This window comes from Cucumis melo, chromosome 4 (genome assembly GCF_025177605.1).
Source record: "Cucumis melo cultivar AY chromosome 4, USDA_Cmelo_AY_1.0, whole genome shotgun sequence".
NCBI lineage: Eukaryota > Viridiplantae > Streptophyta > Magnoliopsida > Cucurbitales > Cucurbitaceae > Cucumis > Cucumis melo.
In genome coordinates this window covers 9415096-9440115 of record NC_066860.1, presented here as the reverse complement: position 1 = coordinate 9440115, position 25020 = coordinate 9415096, and the positions used below count along the sequence as shown (strand labels likewise).

At 38.4% G+C, this 25020-nt stretch overlaps 1 protein-coding gene across 4 annotated transcripts; it reads left to right on the top strand.

Annotated features, from left to right (window-relative positions):
* The first annotated feature begins 10944 nt into the window (after nucleotides 1–10944).
* Nucleotides 10945–24599, top strand: LOC103494975 (factor of DNA methylation 1-like). 4 transcript variants are annotated; one of them, XR_001763268.2, is made up of 10 exons: nucleotides 10945–11129; nucleotides 11275–12166; nucleotides 12476–12657; nucleotides 12918–13007; nucleotides 13166–13453; nucleotides 13656–13871; nucleotides 20976–21242; nucleotides 22550–22667; nucleotides 23145–23238; nucleotides 24116–24599. XR_001763268.2 is itself a non-coding variant. In XM_008456384.3 (8 exons), the coding sequence occupies exons 1-7, from the start codon at nucleotides 11127–11129 to the stop codon at nucleotides 21204–21206; spliced, it is 1902 nt and encodes a 633-aa protein (XP_008454606.2). In that variant the 5' UTR covers nucleotides 10945–11126; the 3' UTR covers nucleotides 21207–21242; nucleotides 22550–22936. The 4 variants fall into 4 exon arrangements, 2 of the variants coding, with proteins under 2 accessions (XP_008454606.2, XP_008454607.2); XR_001763267.2 differs by lacking the exon at nucleotides 24116–24599 and having other exon boundaries at nucleotides 23145–23422; XM_008456384.3 differs by lacking the exons at nucleotides 23145–23238; nucleotides 24116–24599 and having other exon boundaries at nucleotides 22550–22936.
* Nucleotides 24600–25020: the final 421 nt, after the last annotated feature.

Sequence of the window (25020 nt, the reverse complement as noted above, 5' to 3'; positions counted from 1 at the left end):
CTTATTTTGATTGGTTTTTTTAGGTTTTTTAAGTGGATGAAATCAACTATAAAGTACATCCAAAACAATTCCTAAACGTTTCTAGTGAGTACTTCAATATAAGATAACTTCAATATCCTCCCAAATAGAAAAGCTTGTGGTCCATGATTTTCCCTATAGGATAACTTCAATGATATCCCAAATAGAAAAGCTTGGTGGTCTATGATTTCCCCTATAAACTTAATTGAAAATAATACAATAACAAAGTCGTATTGGCCAATACACACAGTGGGCTAAAGTGAACACTAAATCTCCAACATCAAGAAACTTCATATCCCCTCAATCTCCAACACCAAACAAAATCGAAAACAAATAATAAATAAATGTAGAAATTAGCATGAAACTAAATATAAAAATGAAAAAAATAAATGACATCAAAACAAATCTAATTAAAATGACTTACCGATAAAATTAGAAGAAAAATAGGGCAGAATTCGACGGCGACGGTCGATTAAGGCGGAGGGTTGCGGTGGGTGTTGCAGAAGACGGAACGTGAAGCAGCGGCAGTTGCGAAAGAAGAATCGTGTAGCGGCAGCTTGTGACGGCGGTTGCGGAAGAAGAATCGTGTAGCTGCAGCGGCCAATTGTGTAACGGCGGTGGGTGACGACGGGTTGCATTGTGTAGGGGCGGTGGCAGACGACGAGTTGCAGCGCTCAGCCATTTCGTTCGTAGGGCGATGTGGGTTGCAACCGAGTGGGCTACGTTCGTGGGCGGTGTGGGCGGCAGACGAGCGGACGACGTGGGCAGCAGATGAATCTTCACACGACCGGTGGCAGACGACCGACGGATGGTGAGCGGCGATAGCTTTGGAGGACCTTGCGTGAGGGAGATAGAGAAATTGAGAGGAGGAAAACTTAGGTTAATTCCAAAAATTGGGAGGGGAAAACTTAGGGTTAATTCCTTTTACAAAATTTGGGGGAAAAAATTTGGTAAAGTAAAATTAGAATAGGGAAAATTAATTGTTAGGGTTTAATTTTTTTACAAAATTGGGGGAAAGTAAAATTAGAAGAGGGAAAATTAATTGTTAGGGTTTAATTTTTTTACAAAATTGGGGTAAAAAATTTTGGGAAAGAGTAAAATTAGAATAGGGAAAATTAATTGTTAGGGTTTAATTTTTTTACAAAATTGGGGGGAAAAGGTTGGGAAAGTAAAAATTAGAAGAGGAAAAATTTTAATTGAAAAAAATATATATTACTTGACAATTTTTTAAATGTCAAGTAATTAAAAATAATCTTGACAATTTTAACCTGTCAAGTATTTAAAAGAAAAAGACAAAAAATTTGGGTTTTTTCAATCTCTCTTATTCTTGACGCTCTTTTATGTTATTGACAGTTTTTCTTAAAACTGTCAAGTATATCAATTGTAAAAGCGTCAAGTAAACCCAGTTTTGTAGTAGTGACCTCTGTCTCTTGTCGTGTATATCTAATAAATTCTTTAATGAAAAGTTGTAGAGAAATTGAAAGGAAGGGGGAAAGTTTGCTAAAGTTTTAGGAACATTTAAGTTTGTTGCTAAAACTATTTAATTTTTAGTGATATTATTGTTGTGTGCTACTAATTCTTTTAGTGGCACGAATTAAAAACGTGACGCTAATAATAATTTTTTGTGACATATTTTTTTGCTTTGCTATAAACGGACTTTTACTGACAAAAATTACTTGTGACACTAAAATTTTGTCACTAAATAATAAATTTCTTGTAATGGGCCTACTCCTTCTCGAGAAACCAAATTCTTTTTCCCGCCTTTTCCTTCCTTGCCTTCTCTTTCTCGCAACAGACTACAATCATCCACTTCTTTTCTGACTTCGCTTCGCGTTACTTCACTAGAACGCCTAACTCAGCTCCTTGCGATAGAACTTCTTCGTCACGACGTTTTTCCTCCATCGCCTTCTTTCAAACGCAACTTCCTTTCTTCCTTTGAACTTTATCTCTAGAATAAACATTCCTTTCATTTTAGAAGAATCATCCAACTCCTTGGCACCTCCCTTCTTTAATAGAACTCCTTATTTCGAATCTGAGCCTCACAAATTGCATGATCATTTAAATGTCTTTTCACCTTCTATCATTAATTGTTGAAGACTTTCAAATCTGTGACTATTAGACAAAAACGAAAAGGAAAGAAAACTAAATAAGATCCTAAACATCTTCATGCCAAGATACAACACGAGCACGAACAAAATTTTGAATAATATGAATAGAACAATGGGCTCGAGCCTGACCACCATGGAGACGATTACACTTATGCCAAATAAAATAAATCGTAGCACACCAGAGCACATGCCACAACTTCCTTCTTATACCCTTCCCAATACCCTGACGATAAACTTAAGACAACTCAACTTCCCACCCCCTAATCTTATGAGAGGAAGCCACGATCTGAAGGACACAAGACCAAATATCACACCCAAAAGGCACGAGAAAAACAAATGGTCACGAGACTCAAAACCCCCCTCACATAGAATGCACGACAAGGGAACCAAACTATCCCACCTACGCAACCTATCTCTAGTACCCAACCTATCTTTTGTTGCCAACCAAGCACAAAAGGAATGCATGAGAATATTCCCCCCATCCTACAACAAATTTGCCCAATGAACCTGAACACTACGAGGATGAATAACCTTCACGCACTCTCATCAAAAACCCACCCTGACGACCTGAAACCTATACCCACAAATCCCCAACACTCAGACACGGACAAACTACCTGAACCCTATTCCACAGACCAATCAACTTAATAACACCCACGACTACTTTCACTCCCCATCCGGACCAATAAACTCTGATAGTCTAGTCTTTCACCTACTAGTCGCATCATAAAGCACCCGTTCACCTACCTGCTTAAGGATTGAACCACCATGCACCCATGGGTCAAGCCACACTCTACACAGCCTACCATGACTAACCTCCAACCAAACATGCTCTTTCAGCCTATCACGCTAACGCAAGATAGCCCGAAATCACTAGGACTGATCCATCCCACAATCAACTGACCACAATGACCTCTCCTTTAGAATGTAGGCCTCTACCCAAGCCACTCATAGAGAACCTAAACTAGCCAGCAACAACCAAAGAATCTTCAAAATACCGCAATGTTCCAAGATAGCTTATTACGGATAACAAGCCCACACCCTCATAAAAAAGGAGACACACCTCCCCCTAAGCAACCTTGACACCCCCTCTACCCTCCTTCTCCTTCCAAAGACACATCCTCAAAATTTTATCAACTTCAAGATGCACACCCACAAATAGCACAAATACACTAGCCCAACAAACCTAAAAACTACACAACATAGATCGAATAAGCTGCAATCTACCAGCAAAAGACAAAACTCTAGCAACCCAAGAATGAATTCGGCTAGTAATACGTTGGATAAGAGGAGCATAATGAGTAAGCCATAACATACCAGAAAGCAAAGGAAATATCATATTTCATGATTGTTTTGATATTCTTCTTCATCTTCTTCATATTCGAGGATATTAAGATCGTTTAAATGATCAACACAATCGTTTACCATTGTCAACACAACCGTTTACTATGGTCAACACGATTGTTTAAATTTGAGACCTTTTTTCCATTGTTTAAAATGAATCAACATGATTGTATTGACTGTTTACCATTGTCAACACGATCGTTTAACATGGTCAACACGATCTTAAAATTTGAATCACTTTTCTCATCGTTTAAAAAGAACTACACTCTTATGTTGATATGATTTAAACGATCGCTTACCTAGTCAACATGATCGTTTAGCATGGATAACATGATCGTTTAAATTTGAAAGTCTTTTTTTCATTGTTAAAAAGAACTACACGATCGTGATGACCTAAACGATAGTAGATCATTCATTTAGATTGTAGTACACGATCATTTAAAAGAAGATTACTTGCACGGTGTTAATTGGGGTAATTTTTGTATTTCTCATTGTGGGCCTGTGGGTTTTTTTTAGTTTTCAAAATTGTTCTATACAGTGTAAATATTTTACTGGTTTGTTATATTTTTTAAAAAACCCCTCAAATTTTGGGTGTTACAAGTTTTGTAATTTATATTACCCTGTTTTTATTTTCTTTTTAATTAGGCTCCTGTTGCCTATAAAAGTTTCCTCCTTGTATTATAATCTTCATAAGTAAACAATAAGAAATTTCTACATCGTGGTTTTTCTGCATATACTAGGGTTTCTGCGTAAATTTGTGTTTTATCTTCGTTAGAGCTTTCAATAGTCATCAAAGTAGGTTTTAGGAGTGCGACAATAGTAATCGTGAATGATGGTTGATGGGTGAACCAATTGAAAATGTTAGAGAGTTGATATATTATAAAGTTAGAGAGCCAAACAATGAGTTAATATATTGTACCAAGTCAACTGATCTCATGTTGGTGTGCCTAGTGTCACGATCGTAACTTCTCAACACGATTGTGCGGCACTTGTTTAGCTCGATCAACAAGTCAGCCGTTCAAAATTCGGAATCCGCGGACAAACTCGCGGTATGATGTAGCCTCTCTCCTCGTTCTTGAGAAAATGTTTTTATAAAACGGAAAAGAGAAATTAAATAGTTGAAAACATCATAAAGAAAGCATCGAAGACTGTCAATTGCAAAGAAAATAGCTTAACTTGCAAAGAGTGCGACAAGGCTTGGGCGGGGGTCGGACTAGTCATGTACCCCCTATAGTACATATTGAGATTTTTGGCCTTGGCACGCTTGCATATGAAAAAGCCGAAATGTCACACTGTGACTCGGCGACACCTAAACGAAAGAATTAACCTAAACTACTTTCAAGACATAAATATAAAGGGATTTGGGGGTATTCGGGCATACGGCTATCGATAAATAATACCTTGGACGATTATGCCCTTGACATTCTCCCCCACCTAAATGGTTGACGTCTCCGTCAACTAGCGAAGCTTGAAAACTTCAATCTTCTGCTTCCACGCTTCAAGGTCTTCGACACGCTCTCAGCTGGTCTCCTCCACAAGAAGGTTCTTCCACTTTACTAGATACTCGTGGATCCTTCGTGTGGGTCTTCTGCCCCTCTTTACTCGCTCGGCCAGAATTTCTTCAACATCTTTGTGTTCCTTCTGACTAAGGTCGATAATTGGGCGAGTTACGATATTCCGCTGTAGGTCCTCCGTGTCTTGATGGTACGGTTTCAGGTTATTAACATGAATTACTGGGTAGATTTTCATCCATGTGGGCAACACAACTCTATAAGAAGTATTCCCTACCTTTTTCAGCACTTGAACTGGTCCTTCGTACTTCCTGACGAGACGTTGGTCTTTGCGTCCTCGAAACCTGACTTGCTCTGGTCGTAGTTTGATGAGTACCTGGTCTCCCGCTCGAAACTCAAGAGGTCGTCGCTTCTTATCTGCCCACTTCTTCATCCGCTTCGATGCTTTTTCTAAGTACGCTCGGGCGATGTCGTTTGTCTGTTTCCACTCCTTCGTGAAATTGAGGGCTTGAGGGTTCTTCCCTGCAAAGGGATGATCAACAAGGTGTGGCAGTACTGGTTGTCTCCCAGAAACAATCTCAAATGGGCTTCTCCCTGTAGATGAACTTGTCTGAGCGTTGAAACAGAATTGGGCTACGTCTAACAGCTGGACCCAGTTCTTTTGCCTTGCGTTTACAAAATGGCGCAAGTATTCCTCGAGCATGCAGTTGAATCGCTCAGTCTGGCCGTCAGTTTGGGGATGGTAGCTTGAGGATATGTTCAGACTTGTCCCCAAGAAGGAAAATAATTCCGTCCAGAAGGAGCCAATGAATCTACCATCCCTGTCGCTCACTATACTTTTCGGGACTCCCCACAACTTAACAACATGCTTAAAGAACAATTGAGCTGTCATTTCTGCTGAACACTGCTTGGTGGTGGGGATGAAGGTGGCGTACTTTGAAAAACGATCAATGATGACTAAGATGGCTTCAAAGTCGCCTACCTTAGGAAGATGGGTGATGAAGTCCATAGAGACACTCTCCCAAGGTCTTGTTGGAACCGGTAGAGGGTCGAGAAGTCCAGCAACCTTCACTTTCTCTACTTTGTCTTGTTGGCAGATGAGACATGTCTTAGTGTACTGCATGACATCATCTCTCATATTCGGCCAAAAGTAGCCCTTCTTCAACAAGGCGTACGTCCGCTGCCATCCGGGATGGCCAGCCCATAGAGTGTCGTGACACTCATACAACAATTTCTTCCTTAAGTCTCCTGCTCTTGGAACGTACAGTCGATTGCCCTTTGTGACTAACAAGTCTTCCTCGACCCAAAACTGTTGTGTTTTGCCCGCCTTCACTAAATTCATGACATTCTGAGCGGCATGATCCTTCTGTAGGAACTCTCTCAAGGTGTCTCTAACCGACCCGCCAATCTCGCTCCCCCGGAGGTGAGCTAATAGACATATGGCAGCATGTTCTTGTTTTCGACTTAGGGCATCAGCAGCCTGGTTGTTCGACCCCTTCTTGTGTTCAAATTCAAAGTCGAACTCGGCCAGAAATTCCTGCTATCTTGCTTATTTCGAAGTCAACTTTGGCTGGGTAAAGAAGTGGCAGGTTGCACTGTTGTCCGTCTTCACTACAAACGTCGAACCTAGTAGGTATTGTCTCCAGGCCCTCAAACAATATACTACTGCGAGCATTTCTTTTTCGGACACAGTATACCTCCTTTTGGCTGCATTTAATTTTCGACCTTCGTATGCAATCGGGTGTCCATTTTGTAGGAGTACACCCCCAATGCATAATCAGACGCATCTGTCTCGACTTCGAAAGGTTTGGTCATATCTGCAATCCCTAGAAGTGGCCCCTCCATCATGGCTTGTTTTAGGCCGTCGAAAGCGGCTTGGCACTCGGGGTCCCAATTCCAGTGAACGTTTTTTTTCAGTAGTTCAGTCAGTGGGCTTGCTCGTTTGAAGAATGCCTCGACAAATCGACGATAGTAATTTGCCAGCCCGAGGAAGGAGCGTAGCTCCGAGACTGATTTCGGCATTGCCCAGTCGCGTATCGCAGCAATCTTTCCTTCTTCCATTCCAATTCGGCCACACTCTATCACATGGCCCAAGAAGTTTATCCGCTCTTGTGCAAAAGAGCATTTTTCCATTTTGACATACAGCTGATTCTCTTTTAATTTTTGAAAAACCTTTTCCAGGTGGTCTCTATGTTCCTCCATGGTCGTACTATAGACCACTATATCATCCAGGTAGACTACTACGAATTTATCGAGATATTCGTGGAAGACCTGCTTCATCAATGTACAGAAGGTGGCAGGGGCATTGGTAAGACCAAATGGCATTACGAGGAATTCGAACGCACCATATCGGGTGACACAGGTTGTCTTCGGCTCATCTCCCTCTGCAAATTCTTACTTGGTAGTACCCCGACCGCAAGTCTAACTTTGAAAAGTATTTCGCCCCATGTAAGCGATCGAACAAGTCAGTAATTATGGGAAGAGGATACTTGTTGCGAACTGTGAGTTTATTCAGGACACGATAATCAATGCACAATCGTAAACTCCCATCTTTCTTCTTCTAGAAACGAACCGGGGCCCCATACGGAGCTTTTGCAGGCCTAATGAACCCTGCATTCAGTAACTCATCTAACTGTTTCCGAAGTTCAGCTAACTCCGGAGGTGCCATACGATAAGCATTCTTCGCAGGCGGTTTTGCCCCTGGCACCAACTCGATCTCATGATCAATCATTCTCCGAGGTGGCAAAGACTTGGGCAAACTATCGGGCATCACATCACGGTACTTCTCTAGTACGCGCACGATCTCCTTAGGGACTGTCTCCCCTGAGTTCTCTGACGAATTGAGTGGGATAGCCATAAATGTTGGTTCCTCTCGAGAGAGACCCTTCTTTAATTGCATGGCGGAGATCATTTTCAGCCCATCTGGTTGACGTAGGTCAGTCTGTACAACCGAAGGTGTAGGTCCAGTGATCACCAAGCATTTGGCCAAAGGCATTGGGATTACCTGATGTTCGAGTAGGAACTCCATTCCCAGTACCACATCAAAGTCATCCATTTTTACTACTACAAAATCTACGAGGCCACTCCATCCTCCTAATCTTATCATCGTTCGTTTCACTAGTCCGATGATAGGTAGGGCAGCAGAATTCACAGCTTTCATTCTTCCTGCATCCTTCTCCCAGCGGAGATTCAAACGTTTAGCTTCTGCTTCTGTTATGAAATTGTGGGTGGCACCGGAGTCAACCATAGTGCTTTTGGTTGGCTTCTCGTTGATCCAGGTGTCGACGTACATTAAGCCCCTTTCCACTGGTGTGTTCGTCTCCCCCACCTTTTTCTGGAGAGATGATAGAAATTTCAAGGCCCCCATTCGAGGGTTATCAACTTCTTCTATCTGGTCTGCTTCTCTCTCGGTCTGATTTTGTAGATTGTCTGAATCTGAGGCCAAAGATGCTTGGAATGCATTGAAAGCAGTTTTGTTCGGGCATTCCCTGGCCATGTGTGGTCCCTTACATATGAAGCAACTAAGAGGACGATTGGACACATTTTGGTTACTTGGTCCTCGCCAGGAGTTTCCAGTATTCGATTGATGGGATCTACGATCTCCATTAAAGCGTCTGTCCCCTCCCGTAGTTTTAGGAGAACTTGGGCGGTTGTTCCTACTTCCTCTAGATGAGGAACTTGGATGACGTCTCGTATCTTGAGAGTCGTTAGACAGGTCAAACAGCCGTTCGGCTGCAACGTACGCGGACGTGAGGTCTTGAACTCTTTGTTCATATAGCTTTGTCTTCGCCCACGGCTTCAATCCTTCGACAAAATAGAAAACTTTGTCTTTCTCGGACATATCGCGTATATCCAACATCAGTCCTGCAAACTGTTTCACATACTCCCGAATACTACCGGTGTGTTTCAGCTCGCGTAACTTTCGTCGAGCCAAGATCTCGACATTTTCAGGGAAGAATTGTGAGCGAAGTTCTCTCTTCAAAGCGTCCCAAGTATCTATCGCGCAACGTCCCTTCTGCATGTCAACAAATCGGGACCTCCACCATAACTTGGCATCCTCAGAAAGATGCATCGTCGCCAACGTGACTTTTGCTTCCTCTGTAACCGTGTTTGTGGCCCTGAAGTATTGCTCCAGGTCAAAGATATAGTTTTCTAGGGCCTTCGCGTCTCTTGCCCCACAGAAGGGCTTTGGTTCCGGGATCTTCACTCTACTAACCGGAATGGCTCCCCCAGCGGGAGCTTGATTTGCCATCGCTCGCATTGTGAGGCTCAGTCTCACATTCACATCTTCGATTTCATTTCTGACGACATCGAGGGTAGCTCGGAAATCCTCTGACATGCCGTTTATCATCTCTAACAGCGTCTTTTGAGAGCTATCCAGTTCTTGAACACGCTCCTCAATATGGGCAACAGAGCCCGTCGAACTGTCTCCACGCTCGTAGTTGGCAGTTCTTCTGATGTTTATAGTTGTTTCCAGGGCGTCGACCCTTGTCATCAACTCTTGTATCGGAAACCCTTCGACACGGCCAGCTACCGCATCGATCGTATTAGTTTTCTCGGAAATTTCATCGAGATGAGACTCCAAGTAGCGGATGGAGTCGGGAACTTCGACTAGGTAGAGCATCTGTTCTTCTAGCTCTACTAGTCGGTCTTTCTGGGCCTTGCCCGATGGATTCGACGACGACATGTTTCGGTCTTATCGTCAATTAGCCAACCTGGCTCTGATACCACTTGTCACGATCGTAACTTCTCAACACGATTGTGCGGCACTTGTTTAGCTCGATCAACAAGTCAGCCGTTCAAAATTCGGAATCTGCGGACAAACTCGCGGTATGATGTAGCCTCTCTCCTCGTTCTTGAGAAAATGTTTTTATAAAACGGGAAAGAGAAATTAAATAGTTGAAAACATCATAAAGAAAGCATTGAAGACTGTCAATTGCAAAGAAAATAGCTTAACTTGCAAAGAGTGCGACAAGGCTTGGGCGGGGGTCGGACTAGTCATGTACCCCCTAGAGTACATATTGAGATTTTTGGCCTTGGCACGCTTGCATATGAAAAAGCCGAAATGTCACACTGTGACTCGGCGATACCTAAACGAAAGAATTAACCTAAACTACTTTCAAGACATAAATATAAAGTGATTTGGGGGTATTCGGGCATACGACCATTGGTAAATAATACCTTGGACGATTATGCCCTTGACACCAAGCACCCTCTAACTAAAGTTTAGCAATTGAAATACTTCAAACGAACCATTATTGATTTGGAGTTAAAAACCAATATGAACTAAGCTAACTTGACATTTAGATGTGTTAAAAACCTCGAGGGTTCATGGTTTAAGTCCCTTCCAATTTTGGCAATTTCTATGCAATTTTTCAAAGTTGTGACCTTGAAATTTTCACACCTAGCCTTCTACTTGGTTTGGAATGATTGTGAGAAGTATGGATGGTGATGCTGTTACGATTGTTGCTTTACTCTAGCAAGGTTCTTATGTGGTTGAAGCTGGAGAAATTTTTGCTTTGTTATATGATTTGCCATTAGCTGGGAAGTTGGGGCTTGAGTTTTTGTTTGGAGTCTGACGTCATTGGTGTGGTTAAGACTCTCTTATCTCTTTTCTTCTCCTTCTCTCCTTTGTGTCATATATGATGAGGTGACTTTTTTATTGCGTTACTTTAATGTTTGGGAGCAGAGGTATGCTTTGTCACTCCCAGAGGTTGTAATATTGTGGCTCACTCTTTAATCAATTATGTATTTTTTTGTTTGTTTCTCATTGTTGGACTTCTACTTTTTCTAGTAGGCTTTTCCATGTTATTTGTATTTGGGATAGCGAAGATGGTTTGGTTGAATAATATTTTTGTGTCTCGAGGGTTTTTTTATTATGGACCGAACCCAAAGGAGTTTTGTGGACCGACCGAACCGGTGAGAGTAGACCAGACCAGACCGACTAGAAGTCGTAGTGAAATCAAATCCTCGTTGACAGACGATCGGAGTGGAGTGAACTGAAGGCTTCAACAACGAAAACCAACCTGCGACGGTTCTTCGAGCAAACTGGAGGCAAAATCGAGTGTTTTCGGAGAGATCTCGAGCGTTCTTCTCCAGCTTTCGCCAACAACACGAACCTACTAACTTATGCGCGACGGCGGTTATGGTTTTCCTTTTCATTCTATTATCAAATTTTGTTGTTGGACATTTGATAATTAGATGGACATTGCATGATATGTGGCTTTTTTTCCTTGAATGTTCAATAGCTAATGCTGTATTATAATTCTGGCGTTTTTGTTTTGCTTGTTTAGATGGAGTACAGCAGTGAAGAAGAGTCAGATTTTAGTGACTCAGAGATCAATGACTACGCTGAGAAACCATATGAACAGCTCAGGACTGGAAAGCTTGTTGTAAAAACAGCCAATGGAATTCTTAGATGCCCGTTCTGTATGGGCAAGAAAAAGCAGGACTACAAATATAAGGATTTACTCCAGCATGCTTCTGGAGTCAGTAAAGGCTCTAAAAACAGGAATGCTAAACAAAAGGCCAACCATCTTGCTTTAGCCAAATATCTGGAGAATGAGCTTGCTTCTGAAGCAGACCAGACACAGCGTCCAACTCCACCAACTCCTATCAGTCAGGATTCTGAAAAAGAGCTTTATGTATGGCCATGGATGGGTGTTATAGTCAATATAGAGGCAGGGGAGGACAGAAATACAGTCTGCGATTCAGCGTATTGGATAAAAAAGTTCGCTAAATATAGACCTTTAGATGTGTATATTTTTTGGAATGATAATGAACCGAAAGCTCAGGCCATAGTTGAATTCAACAATGATTGGAATGGTTTTGTGAATGCAACGGACTTCGAAAAGTTGTTTGAGACCAACGATCATAGCAAAAGGAATTGGAAAACCAAGACTGATTCAAGCTTGGATATTTATGGTTGGTGTGCACGGGCTGATGATTATAATTCAAATGAGCCTATAGGAGAGTTTCTTCGACAAAGAGGGAAATTGAGGACTGTCTCAGACATCGTGAATGAAGCAACTCGAAGTAGAAATACTGTTGTGGAGAATCTGACACATGAAATTGATTTGACAAATGAAAACCTGGATGAACTACACTACAAGTACAATGAGAAGACGATGTCTTTGAGTAGGATGCTTGCAGAGAAAGACCAGCTTCACCAAGCTTTTGTTGAAGGTTGTTCTCTTTTGTTTGTGTGTGGGAGCATATATGCATGAATGTTGAGCTCATTTTCTTTTATATTTTGGTCAAATGTACTATTTATATTCATAACACTGATATGCAAATGAAAACATGAACACATATTCGGGTTCCATAATTAAGAGCTCATTTTGAAATGGATACCCTGAAAGATGATGAACATATTTGCTCAACGTTTATAATCACCCCAGGGCAAAGAGATTTATAAAATAGTCAACCAGTGTATTACTTATGTTGCATAACCAATGTGCTATTGATGTTTATGATATTTCTTATTCTGCTCAGAAACTAGAAAGACGCAAAGACTTGCACGAAATAATGTTCAAAGAATATTAGAAGAACAAGAAAACTTGCACCAAGAATTGGAGGCGAAGAAAAAGAAACTTGATTCCTGGAGCAAGCAATTGAACAAACGTGAAGCATTGACTGAACTTGAGAGACAAAAACTTGATGAAGAGAAGAAAAAGGTGATATGATGCATCCTGTGTTCGTAACTTCCAGACAATTGAGGGATGGGTTGCTTTTTCTACAGTTTACATGTTCTCTTATCATCCGTTTTGCTAAGTTGATGTCTTTACCCTATTGTTGTTTACTGTGTATGCCATACGATGTTCTCTCGCATTTAAGATGTGGGGTCTAATAATCATAGAAGAGCTTGAACTCATGTCTGTTCTATGATTAAAGGTGTCATGGTTTATAATCATTTTCATTTTTTTCCTTGTCCTAGAATGATATGAGGAACAATTCGCTCCAATTGGCTTCTATGGAACAGAGAAGGGCTGATGAAAATGTCTTACGTCTTGTTGAAGAACAGAAGGTTTGTTTATTGTTAGTGATTTCATTTGGGCCATATATATCTTGAAGTTTTGGATTCACTCATTGTTAGTGATTTTAGTACATTTGGTATGTACTAACTGTCTGCATTATTTTTTCCTCCATTAAGAATCAACGATTTTATAACTTTTATTCATTCAGAGAGAGAAAGAAGAAGCTTTAAGCAAAATTCTTCAGCTGGAAAAGCAGCTGGATGCCAAGCAGAAGCTGGAAATGGAAATTCAAGAATTGAAAGGAAAACTACAGGTTATGAAGCATCTTGAGGATCAAGATGATGAAGGAGTGCAACAGAAGATGAAAGAAATGGGTGATGATTTAGATCAAAAGGTTGAGGATTTGAATGATTTGCAGGAGTTGAATCGAACACTTGTTACTAAGGAGCGTGAAAGCAATGATGAGTTACAAGAGGCCCGTAAAGAATTAATAAGTGTAATGTTCTTTCCTATTCTCTATTTTGTGCATCCTAAACTTTACTACGTTTCCATGGATAAACACTAGGAAGAAAAATCCTTTATTACTTATGATTCTCTCTTGGTTCTCCAACTTATTCCCAGTAGGAAGAGAAGATTTAGGAATTATAATTATGATGTCATATACTCTTTTCTCATCAACCAATTATTTTGCTGTACAGGGATTGCAAGATCAATCATCAAATGCTCGTGTTAATATTGGAATAAAGAGAATGGGAGATATTGACATTAAACCATTCCAGAACACTTGCAAACATAAATTTTCTCCTGATGAGGCAATGGTGCAAGCCTCCACTTTATGCTCCTTGTGGCAGGATAATTTAACGGATCCGAATTGGCATCCGTTTAAAGTTGTTACTATCGATGGGGATTCCCAGGTACTTGAATTTGTCTTTCTCATCATCCTTTTGGTCCCTGTGGAAAGCTAAGATTCCAAATGTTTGAAGAAGTGACCTATATCTCTTTAGTAGTGGCTGAAAATTGGTTAGAGTGCTATTAGGCTTGGGAAATTATCTCGAAAGAACAAGAAAAAAAGACAGTAACATACTCCCAAGCCAAAGTGACCATAGCTCAATTGACATAAAATGTATACTTTTAGAGGTTTGAATCCCTCCACCATATGTTGAAATCAAACCAATAATTAATTTTTTTTCACCATAAATGAATAAAATTGATGACTAGAAAAAAACATTGATGAATTGAATTGCAGAAAGGACTCCAGAGACAACTTGTCCAATCAAACACTTTTACTTTTTTCAGGGCACTTTTCTTTCAAATGCCAGTGCACAAATGACCATCCAAAGCTGATGTAAACCAAATGAGAGAATTTTATTAATTTTTTTGAAGTTGTGAATACAAGAAGATATCTACTCTATTTATAGCAAAAGTAAACTAATCCTAATCCTAATTAATAAAAGAAACTTAATCCTATTCCTAAATAACAAAAGAAACTAAATCCTAATCCTAAATAATAAAAGAAACTAATTCTAGTCCTAATAAATTAAAAATTTGACCATAATACCCTATTCCTACTACATTTCTATCTCTTCCAAAAAAAAAAAAAAAAACACTGGTCCTTGAGTTTTAAAACGAAAATGAAGATAAAAATAAAAGTGTAAGTCGGTCGAATGGAGGCATCTTGGAACATCCAACATCAATAATATCCATCTTCGTATTGCTACTTCTTTATTCTTCATTGATTCTTGCATAAATTGCGATCCATCCAAGATTAGTGTAGTCCAATCATAGAGAATTGTTTCTTCATTTTTGTGTGCAAAAACATCAATTTTGATTGGTTTAGTTTCCTCTAGAACACTGTCGACTTCATCTTCTTCGTCTAAAGTAGGTAATTTTGATTCTCCCTGTTTTTTGTTGTCAACGATTTTCACTTCAAAGTCTAAAGTTCTGATCATGTTTTCTTCTGTGTTTGAAATTTTGAGAGGGTTATTCCCCGGTTTTTCCTTAATTGTCGACGTCATTTTCTCTTTCAAATTAGGTTACAGAATCTCTAAATTAAAAATGTTTTTGTCGTTTTTATTCCCACAAGCAGTTTCTTCTTCTTTGTGGTTTGTACTGTAATATTCCTGCTTCTTTGAGTTTATTTCTTTCTCATCTTCTTTACTTGGCTCATTTTCTTCAAATGTTTGCATGCTGTTTTCATAGTATCTTCTTTGGTAAACTTGCCGTCTTGGTCATTCTTGGATAATTGATGGCAAATTTTGGAGGAATTTGTTGTACGTTCAAATTCTGTCTTTGTTGGGGGTAATTTGTGATTATTGGTTGATTTTTTACAATATGTGGTCATGGTAAATCCATATTGTTTTCTACTTAATCAAGTGCCAAGGACATGTGTTCAAGTGAACAAAAGATACCATCGATAGTGCTTTCGATTGACTGCAAGCGTTGGATCGATGTCTTCGATGATAGGATGGTTGTTTGCTCCACCTCTTTAAAGGTTGTCATGGGGTCATTACCGGTAGGCCTTCTTCATGCCATCAGGTCCAAGTTTCTTGGTGCTCTAATGCCAATTTGATGTAAACCAAATGAGAGAATTTTATTAATGTTTTTGAAGTTGTGAATACAAGAAGATTACTACTCTATTGATAGCAAAATTAAACTAATCTTAGTCCTAATTCTAATTAATAAAAAGAAATTTAATTCTAATCCCAAATAATAAAAGAGACTAAATCCTAATTCTAAATAATAAAAGAAACTAACCCTAATCCTAATAAATTAAGGATTTGACCACAATACCCTATTCCTACTGCATTAAAAGCTATTCCACCCTTTAACAAGTTATGAGAGAAGGATTTGATTGAAAAGGAACTATTTGATCCCAACATCTAAGTAAACCCGTAACACCCTGAGTTTAGGAGTGGACATAAATGAACCGATATCACATCTGAATGAGATGAATCCTGATGACATGAAAGTAAGGTTAAGAATGAGTTAAAAGAATTGAAAGTCATTACCTATACCAACAGAGCGCACCTTACTTTTTGGTGGCTCAATCATAGGAACCCCATAGTTAAGTGTGCTTAGCTTGAACAATTCTTGTTGGGTGGCCTCTTAGGAATTTTTCTAAGATGCATGTGAGTGAGAACAAAACATGTTGAAAGGACTACTGTTGGTTTGTGGGGACAACTTTCACTCTAATAAACATTTAAAAGAAGTAAAGACAATGTTCTCAGGTCACACGGGACGCAGGGGCATGTCGGGATCATCAGTTTCCGAATCCGAATTTCAAATCCTAGTTCGTATCCTGTCCAAATCTTGGGCTTGAATCATCATCATCTTTTAGCCCATGCCACTTGACCATTTCCAACAACTTCAACTTACTTTCCTCCCTTTCTTTTAAGATCTTTCTAGCTGTGGTTTCCATGTGTGGTTTGGGAGCTTGTGTTCCTTTTTGTTTGGTTTCCGTTGCTCTCTTTCCAATAGGGAAGCATTAGATGTGGCCTCTCTTCTTGTTTTTTGAGCTAGCCTAAGTAGCTTCTAGGAGTAATCCTTCGAGAGTCAAGATTGTGGATCTTTTATTAGAAAGACAATGTGTTTCATACAAGAGAAAAAAACTCCTATTTATAGAGTTTTATTAGATTTGCAAGTGGGAGTGAAAAGGGAATTAACCTAGAATATTATCTACTCACTCAATTAACCCCCATTTTTCTCTACATTAGTTTTACTTGGAGGTCACGTTTCTAGGTGTGGGAGAAGGGATGTGAGAGCTGGAGACCCAATCTTTTCTTTTTTTAATGCTCAAAGCACAGAAAAATTATACTAAGAGCGAAAAAAACAATCACGAATAAAAGTACAGACGAACTGATCAAAACATTCAAAATCCTAAGCAAACAATAGAAAATTGAGAACAAAGCGAACTTAAAAATTTTTCAACAAGAAGCCCAAAATCTGCTGAAAATTGCAGACCAAAAACTTCAAAATGGATGGGGAGGGAACACAAAGGGAGAGCAAATAACCATGCAGTTTCAAGTCTGATTAGAAAAAAAATGATTCAGTGACTGGGAAGCTTTGCTAGAATCTTTCAACCACAAGAAAGTGATAAACGTTAAAGAAATTTCCAAATGGAAACCTCTCTTATGCCCACTGAGAATTGCTGAAAAAACATGCCTCCTAAGTCGTCTTTAAATCTTGAGTGAGTGAGTGACTAGAACCAGAATATTTGGGAAGAACTTTTGGAGGACCAAAATAGTAGAAGCATCTGACGATACTCTCGTGATCCACTAAAACAGACTTCAAAATAATTGGCTGAAAAAACAAAATAAAGTCTGAATCATGTACTCAAACCAAAATAATTCCACATTTCTCAATAATTGATTTCAAGTGATCTGGAATTTCACAGTGCTGGGCTTGTGAGGGAAATAAATAGGCCTGCTTCTCAGTAATTAAATCCTCCTCTGTTTGAAACATGGTATTAAGATCAGATTCGAAAGGATCCTTAATCGACTGGTCATCCTTCTCTAGTGTCTTTGGCAAATTTTTTGGCTTCCTCACTGCTCGCACTAAAAGAAGAGTCAAAATTTGATACTCTTCTTTTTCGATAAAGAGATTGGAGTTTTGGTAGGAGAACCTCTAAACAATTCTACCTTTGAATTAAGCAGAGAGAAACATAGAGTATTCAAAATGAAGATGAAAGATGAACGTAACTCTGAGGATCTGACTTGTTTGATTGAGAAGAGTCTTGAATTAGGGCCAATTTGCCTCTAAGTCAGAATTTTGATCCAAAATCAATTTTTTCTTTGTAAATTTTTATAGGCCTCCTTCACCTTTTTCCTTTTAACAAATTGCTTTGAGAAAGTCTTGAAGGGATGTGGGAGAATCCTTGATTTTGGATGTTTTTTAGACTTGGCCTTTGACCCATTGGCTGAGGATGAAAGGGAAGAAGAAGAAAGAGCAGGAGAGGAAGAGTTGGACATTGGAGCTTTTAAAGAGGGGCTTTCATTGGGCATAGAACCGCCAAGGAAATGGTAGCAAAAGGCTTTGACGAAGCAGAGGGAAGTGACTTGCTAAGGGAGGAAGAAAGGGCGACAAAAGAGGGGCCACACTGATTGACCTGCCTTCCTACTTGCACCAAAACTTGGATATCCAATGGGCAATAAAGAAGGGTCAACCGTAATATTCTCTTTCCTTTCTTAAAGCTTCTCTTCGACTTCCTCCACATTTTTCCTTAGTTTGAAGTTCTTTTTCTCTCCTATTTAATGTGGCTCTTTAATATCACGTGACTTTTGGGCTTCCTTCCGAGGGCTTACAATTGATGAAATTTGAAGAAGGCTTTTCGCGCCAAGTAGACGTGCGACCCTTGGACTACTTTCAAGAGCTCCTAGCGCCGCTGTTACCTCTCTCTTCCGAAATACACGAGTCTGATCGTTTCCCCTTGATTCTTCCATCATCGGTGGGAAGAAAGCCGTCGGGGAGTCTCTGTTTTTAGTTTTTGGTGGGATCTGTATTTGGTTTTCTTTTTGAATGAAGCTTCATAAGAAAAGACGTTAATAGATTTCTTAAGAAATTTCTAGGTTGCAAGGGGTAGCTTGACAACCATCCTAAATTTGAACCAGAAGAATCTAAATCTCATAATTCAAAACTTGCTTTAGACGAGTCAAGTCAATTGGGTTGGAGAAATCTTCTATAAATAAAGCACCTTGAAATTTTGGGGGGGGGGGGGGGGGGGGTCCAAACATTCAATATCTCCAAAATTCAGAAAAACATTACCTCTTTTTTCATATGAAATTTCTACAGGTGGATGGCATAAAACCACATAAACTTTTCTGAACTTCGAATTTTTGCTTCAGCCACATTAACATTCAATGTTTCATTTGCAATAGATACTAGTCTGAAAGAATAAGACCCAATAGCTTCAAAGGTTTGCCGGCTCCAGTAGTCTAAAGGTAAGTTTTTAATTGAGTTCCACCCGCCATAAACCTTCAATACTTTCGGACAACTATGTAGCTGCTTGTTCCACTTTTCAAAATTTAAATGAAACTGACGACTCTCTTGTCATTTCCTCGGGTCTTCAACTACATCGTCAAACTCACCTTGGTCCAAATGGGTTACAACACTTTCCGCAGACAAAGGATTGGTACTGACATCAGGTTCAAAGTATAATTTTAGTGTGCTAGCTATTTCTGTCCATTCATGAAACTCAAACTGTCTTGTAACACTCCAAAGATTTGTTGAAATGTATTCAAGATTCTTGATAATCCAATAAGGGCTCAGACTCTGTTTTTCTTACTCATTGGTTTTACCTTCTCTACAGAACTATTCTTCAACACCTTAAAAGTTTGGTCCTCAATCTTCTTGCTGCTGTTTGATGACCTCATTTGGGATGACTAACAAGTCATTATTCATGTTTTGACTTGAAGCCTCCCTTTTTAGAGGGGTTTTCATGTTAATCTTTCTATCATAGTTTGGTTGATCATTCTTCCGTAGGAGTCTCGGTCTTTTTGGTTCTATGGAGGATTAAGGTTCCTAGGAAAGTGATGTTCTTTACCTGGAAAGTTCTTCACTGTCATACTAATACGATGGATTGGTTGTCGAGGAAGTAACCTTCGCTTGTTTAGTTCTTTTGTTGTATTCTTTACCGAAAGACGGAGGAAGATTTGGATCATATCCTTTGGCAATGTGAGTATGCTAGTTCTGTTTGGGAGCTGTTTTTTCAGACGTTTCATTTCTCTTTGGCTCATCAGAGTGTTTTTAGGAGCATGATCAAGCAGTTCTTCCTTAATTCGCTAGGGGGGGAGAAGGGTCGTTTTTTATGATATGCTGGGGTATGTGCCTTATGGGGTGAGGAGGGGATAATAAGACTTTTAGAGTGTGGAAGTGGGACCGTGTGAGATTTGGTCTCTGGTTCACTATTATGTTTCTTTTTAGGCTTCGATTTCCTTTTGTAACTACTCCATAGGCATTCTTTTTCTTAGTTGGAGTCTCTTCTTGTAGAGGAGTTTCTCTTTTTGTGGGCTTGGTTTTTGTATTTTGTGCTTCTATTCTTTCATTTTTTTCTCAAAGAATGTGGTTTCTATATAAAAAGATCTTTCTAGTTGTGGAATTCCAGCTCGTTGTTCTTTAATTACATGGTTCATTTACTGATTGGAACTTCCTTACATCAGCCCATGTAACTAAGGAAATTTAAGTGCCAATTAACACTTGATCCATCCATACATTTTCCCAAAACCTGGGTTTCTAAGGACAATATTTCTCATCTTTTGGTTGGTCCTTCTCTATCTTCTAGGGCTCAGATTTTAATATTTTATGGTCAAATGCAGTTAAAGTTTTGGTTTCTAAGATTTGGATTGAGCACTATCAGAGAGTTTACCATGATAATTTCAAGGATTGGTCAGACAGATGGGGTTCAGTTTGTCTTCTAGCTACTTCTTGGAGTTCGCAGTTCAAGCTCTTTGAAGATTTCTCTACTCAGGATATTTGCCTCAATTGGATTACTTTTATTTCTTCTGTCTAATCAAGTATTTCAGATCTATTTAATTTCTGAAATCTTGTTTTGTATTGAATATGATGATGGTGCTAAGGTTTGTGTTAACCTAGTTGAAATCAGGGTGCATCTCCTAATTCTTAGCGGTTTATTTGGATCATGTCTCTTTAATTTGAGATTTGCTCTTTTCGTTGTATCAATGTAAAATTCTGTTTCTGTTTTATAAAAAAACATATCCAACCTTCACTCAGAGAATTTTTTTGAAACACCTTTTATTTCATTATATTCCCTCAAAGACATCTTCTCCCACCAAACTATGTTTCTCGTAAATACCAGTCTGTTGATAACATGCATCATGTCCTTCTCTATGCTTCATTGTAAGAAACCTCTTCTGATTATTTGAGTAGTCTTGGTGGACATTATAGCCGGTAAAATGTTTTAATGATGTTTTTCACATAGTTGTTTAGACTAAAGTAGTATTTTCATTCCATCTTCTGGATTGGCTAATTAAAAAGTATATTATAAAACATATGATGTATGACAGGAGAATATTGATGAGGACGATGAGAAACTGAAAGGTCTCAAGCAGGAATGGGGTGATGAGATATACAATGCCGTTGTTACTGCCCTTAAAGAAATGAATGAATATAATCCAAGTGGTCGTTATTCTGTACCTGAGCTTTGGAACTTTAAGGAAGACAGGAAAGCTACTTTGAAGGAGGTCATCAACTATATTGTTAAGAGCATCAAGTCACTGAAACGAAAGAGAACATGAGAAGATCCGAGAAGGGGAAGAGAACATGAGTGGAAGGTGTTATCTCATCTTTCTCTGTTACCTAGAATTCAATTTTTAAATTTCCTTATGTTATCAAGTAGAGGCTGTATTTTCCTTCTCAGTAACCATTCCAAGGTATATAGGTCAATTTGCATGTACATTAGCTCTTCCATTAAACAATCATCATATTTGGTGTTTGAAACTTGTAGGTTAGGAAAAAAAAAAAAAAAAGAAGAAAACTTGACTTTCTCTCTCTTTCTTTGTCTCTCACCTGCCCCCACGCCCTTGCTGATGTAGTAAGATTAAGGTAAATTAGGGTACTTGGTCAAATCCTTAGTTGATTAGGATGAAGATTAGTTTCCTTGGTTGACTAGATTATGATTAGTTTCCTTGGTTTATTAGGATTAGGATTAGTTTTCTTTGATTAATTAGGATTAGGATTAGATTGCTGTTCCATTCTCTATAAATTGAGGAATTGTCTTTGTGTCTTGATAACTTTCAATTGACAATAAAGTCTATCACGCAGCCTCTACTACCCTCAACCTTGCTCTCATTTCAAGCCTATCCCAATGCTCATCCTATCACGAAAGAGGATTCTGCCCAAAACAGAGTTTTTTAGACAGCAATGAACAACGTTAAGATCCATTGACCCTCCTGCATTTTTTGGTCGGGGGCTTGCCATATGCATTCCATTAGTGACAAAGAAGCCCAAGATGACGAAAATATAGAATATAGAATAAATTCATTATGTCTGTGTGCTATAATTATTTGTAAGTTATAATAGTCTGTGTTTGTGATGCAGACTGTTTTAACTAAGTAGCTTATAGTAGCTCACTTCACCCAAAGCAAGTTGGGGCTCAAACACCCCACAAAAGTTTGACAACAATAATCAAGGAACAGAACAATATTGGCCCCTTGACAAACAATCGAATTTAAAACTGGTATAGTTTTCTTTTTCACGATATTATGCATGGGTCTTGTACCAAGAAAACTATGGGATAAAGAAGGTACGTACATCCTCTGGAACAAGAAAGAAATGGACTTTGGTTAAGGTTTTGTCCATGAGCTAGACATACATGTAACGCTTTGTATTTGATGATGTAGTTATTGTTATTGAATTTATAAATTTGCATAAGTTTGACCAGTGTTGCATTATATACATCATGCTGCAACCAGATTCAAATTGTATTGGAATAGTTGTTTTTTTTTTTTTTTCCTCAATGAAAGCTGTTGTTTCTATGAAAATTTAATTTGAATAGTTGTATACGTTCAAGAAACTTGATCTCCAACTATTATAGTTTTACTGATCTGACTTCCATGATAACATTGGAATGAATTGCCAGGCCCTGTTGCTTGTAACTTGTCCAGTGGGACCTTTTCCTATGGTAAATGGAGCAAGCAATTCCAACCTGGGAAGCAAATGCATCATGCTGGCTTTTGTTTGTAGTATTTAGTCCAAAGGTAAAGGGGCTACCAGTGAAAAACTAAATAAATTAAAAAAAAAAAAAGAAAAAAAGGAAAATTAGATCACCTATCTGATCGTGGGGACCACTGACTTCTACCCTTGACATCTTATATTTGGATTCTATTGTGCGTTCCTCTCATTTAATGTATGCTTAGCCATAATGGTCCTAAACAAGTTGGTCTTGATTCTGAATTGACTGACTATGAATTTTAGACTTGTTTTTAGTCTGCTTTGGAGAATGCATGCAGTATATATCATTTTCCCATTTGGCAGAGTCATTTATTCAGTGATAATCCAACGAGTTTAAAATATATTTATAAAATTTATTATACAAAGGTTGATTCAGGAAACAAAGTATTGTAGTTTAGATGAAACTACTTTTTGAGTGTTGTCCTTTCTCAGCTCCTTAATTATACAGGGTTCCTGCATGTTTTTTTTTCTTTCATAGATCCATTAAAGAAATTTTCTTTCAGCTTTCTCAAAGTAGATGGCAGTAGGCTACCTGCTTGTAATCATAACGTTCCAACTCTCTCTGCAATGAGCACCTCCACCAGCTTTACATTGAAGGTCAGTTCAAAATATTTGGTCTCAATTTAGATAAGGGCTTGAAATTGTGGCCATTATGAACTTTCATAGTTGCTTCTTGTTAATTTCATCATTTCTACGTTGTCTATTGCTGTTTATGTTGCTTAAATTCCTTACCAAGGAATTCAATATGAATATGAATCTCATGTCATTCCGGATGGTCAAATAGGTTATTCATAATCCTTTAGATAACTTGAACTTGTCTTTTAGTCTCTTTAAATTCTCAATTTGTCTGACCTTTATTGTATTAAATTTTCACAATAGTTCTTCATTTAGCATGTGGACTTGAAGGGATTCAAATCTATCAATTCCATTTGTCAAAGTACAATCAGTAAAAATTTGTTAAAAAATGGTTAGTATATTAGTGAATGGTTTGACACACACCCACACGTGTGTATATTAGATAGAAGTTTTTGTGCTTGGGCCCCAATTGGTGTATTTGTGATGGGAACTGTTTTAATCAAATTCAATTTATAGAATACAGTTTCAAATTATTAGAAATTTTTAAGCGAAAGATCAAGTCAAATCAATGTTTAATAGATAGAATGCACAAATAATAAAAAGATGGTTAAAAAATTTGGAGAAAAAGTTCAAAGGTTACCAAGCTAATTCAAAAACCATAGTGAACATGTTATCGCTTTTGTTTTGATTCTTAGGAAAATGAAAATACAGATAAAATTGAAACATACATCAACAAGCTGTGATTAATTTAAGATGGAGTATTACATTAAAATTAGAAGAGTACTACATTTGAAGACTCTTCTTCAAGTGAATTCTAGCTTTTCCAATTTGATTGATAATCCTTCTTTGTTGAGAACGATTCCGAAACCTCTTCCTAAGCAATATTTATATTTTATAGGAGTTCGTTTGTCCAAATAACATAGATTATCTTAGTATTGTTGGTTTTGAGAAGTGGTCGAGGACATATTCACGTAGAAGAAGGTATAGAATGATGACATCAAATTGTGCAGAAAGTGTAAATTCAGTGTTTAAAGATCTTAGAGAACTACTTGTGGCTATGATGCTTAGTTCAATAAGGATGTATTGCAAAAGTGGTTTTATGAACGGAGTAAAGCTGTTTCTACAATGAAGAGTCGTTTGACTTCTTAGGTTGAGAACGTTCTGCGTTTAGAACATGAAAAGTCCAGAAGATTATTGGTAAGTTTTTTTTATCTCGAACAGTTAGAGATAAACTGCTATCTTTGTCTATCCGAAAGATAAACATAGCAATGTATCTGTTTCTGTCTCAGATAGACGTAGATAGATTGCTATATGTATATATCTGATGTATATAGAGATTGAAATCTATTTCTACATGTTTATTATTTTCTTAATTTTCGTTATTTGTCTTATGTATTAGATTGATCCAATTAGTACGATTAAATACAAAGTAACGGATGAAAATCAATACAATACTACAAAAACAGGCTCTCTTGATGGTTTTAAACTGTCAAGAATGATTATTCTCGACGGTTTTAAAACCGTTATTGAATCCAATGTCAAGAAAGACAATGTTCTTGATGGTTGGTAAAAGTGTCAAGAATAGTGAACGTTGACAGTTTATGACTGTCAAGTATTCAATTTTTCATGACAGTTTAAAACCGTCAAGAGTATAAGTGTTCATGACAGTTTAGAATCGTCAAGAATATGAATATTTATGATATTTGATAACCGTTAAGAGTGCTTTTTCATGACACTTAATAACCGTAAAAAAGTGATTGTTTATGACATTTAAAAACTGTCAAGAATGCAATTGTTTATGAA

Coding starts and splice junctions, on each gene's coding strand:
- LOC103494975 (XM_008456384.3), top strand. Junction 13,008..13,165: donor GTCTTGTTGAAGAACAGAAG/GTTTGTTTATTG, acceptor TTATTCATTCAG/AGAGAGAAAGAAGAAGCTTT. Junction 13,872..20,975: donor CTATCGATGGGGATTCCCAG/GTACTTGAATTT, acceptor GATGTATGACAG/GAGAATATTGATGAGGACGA.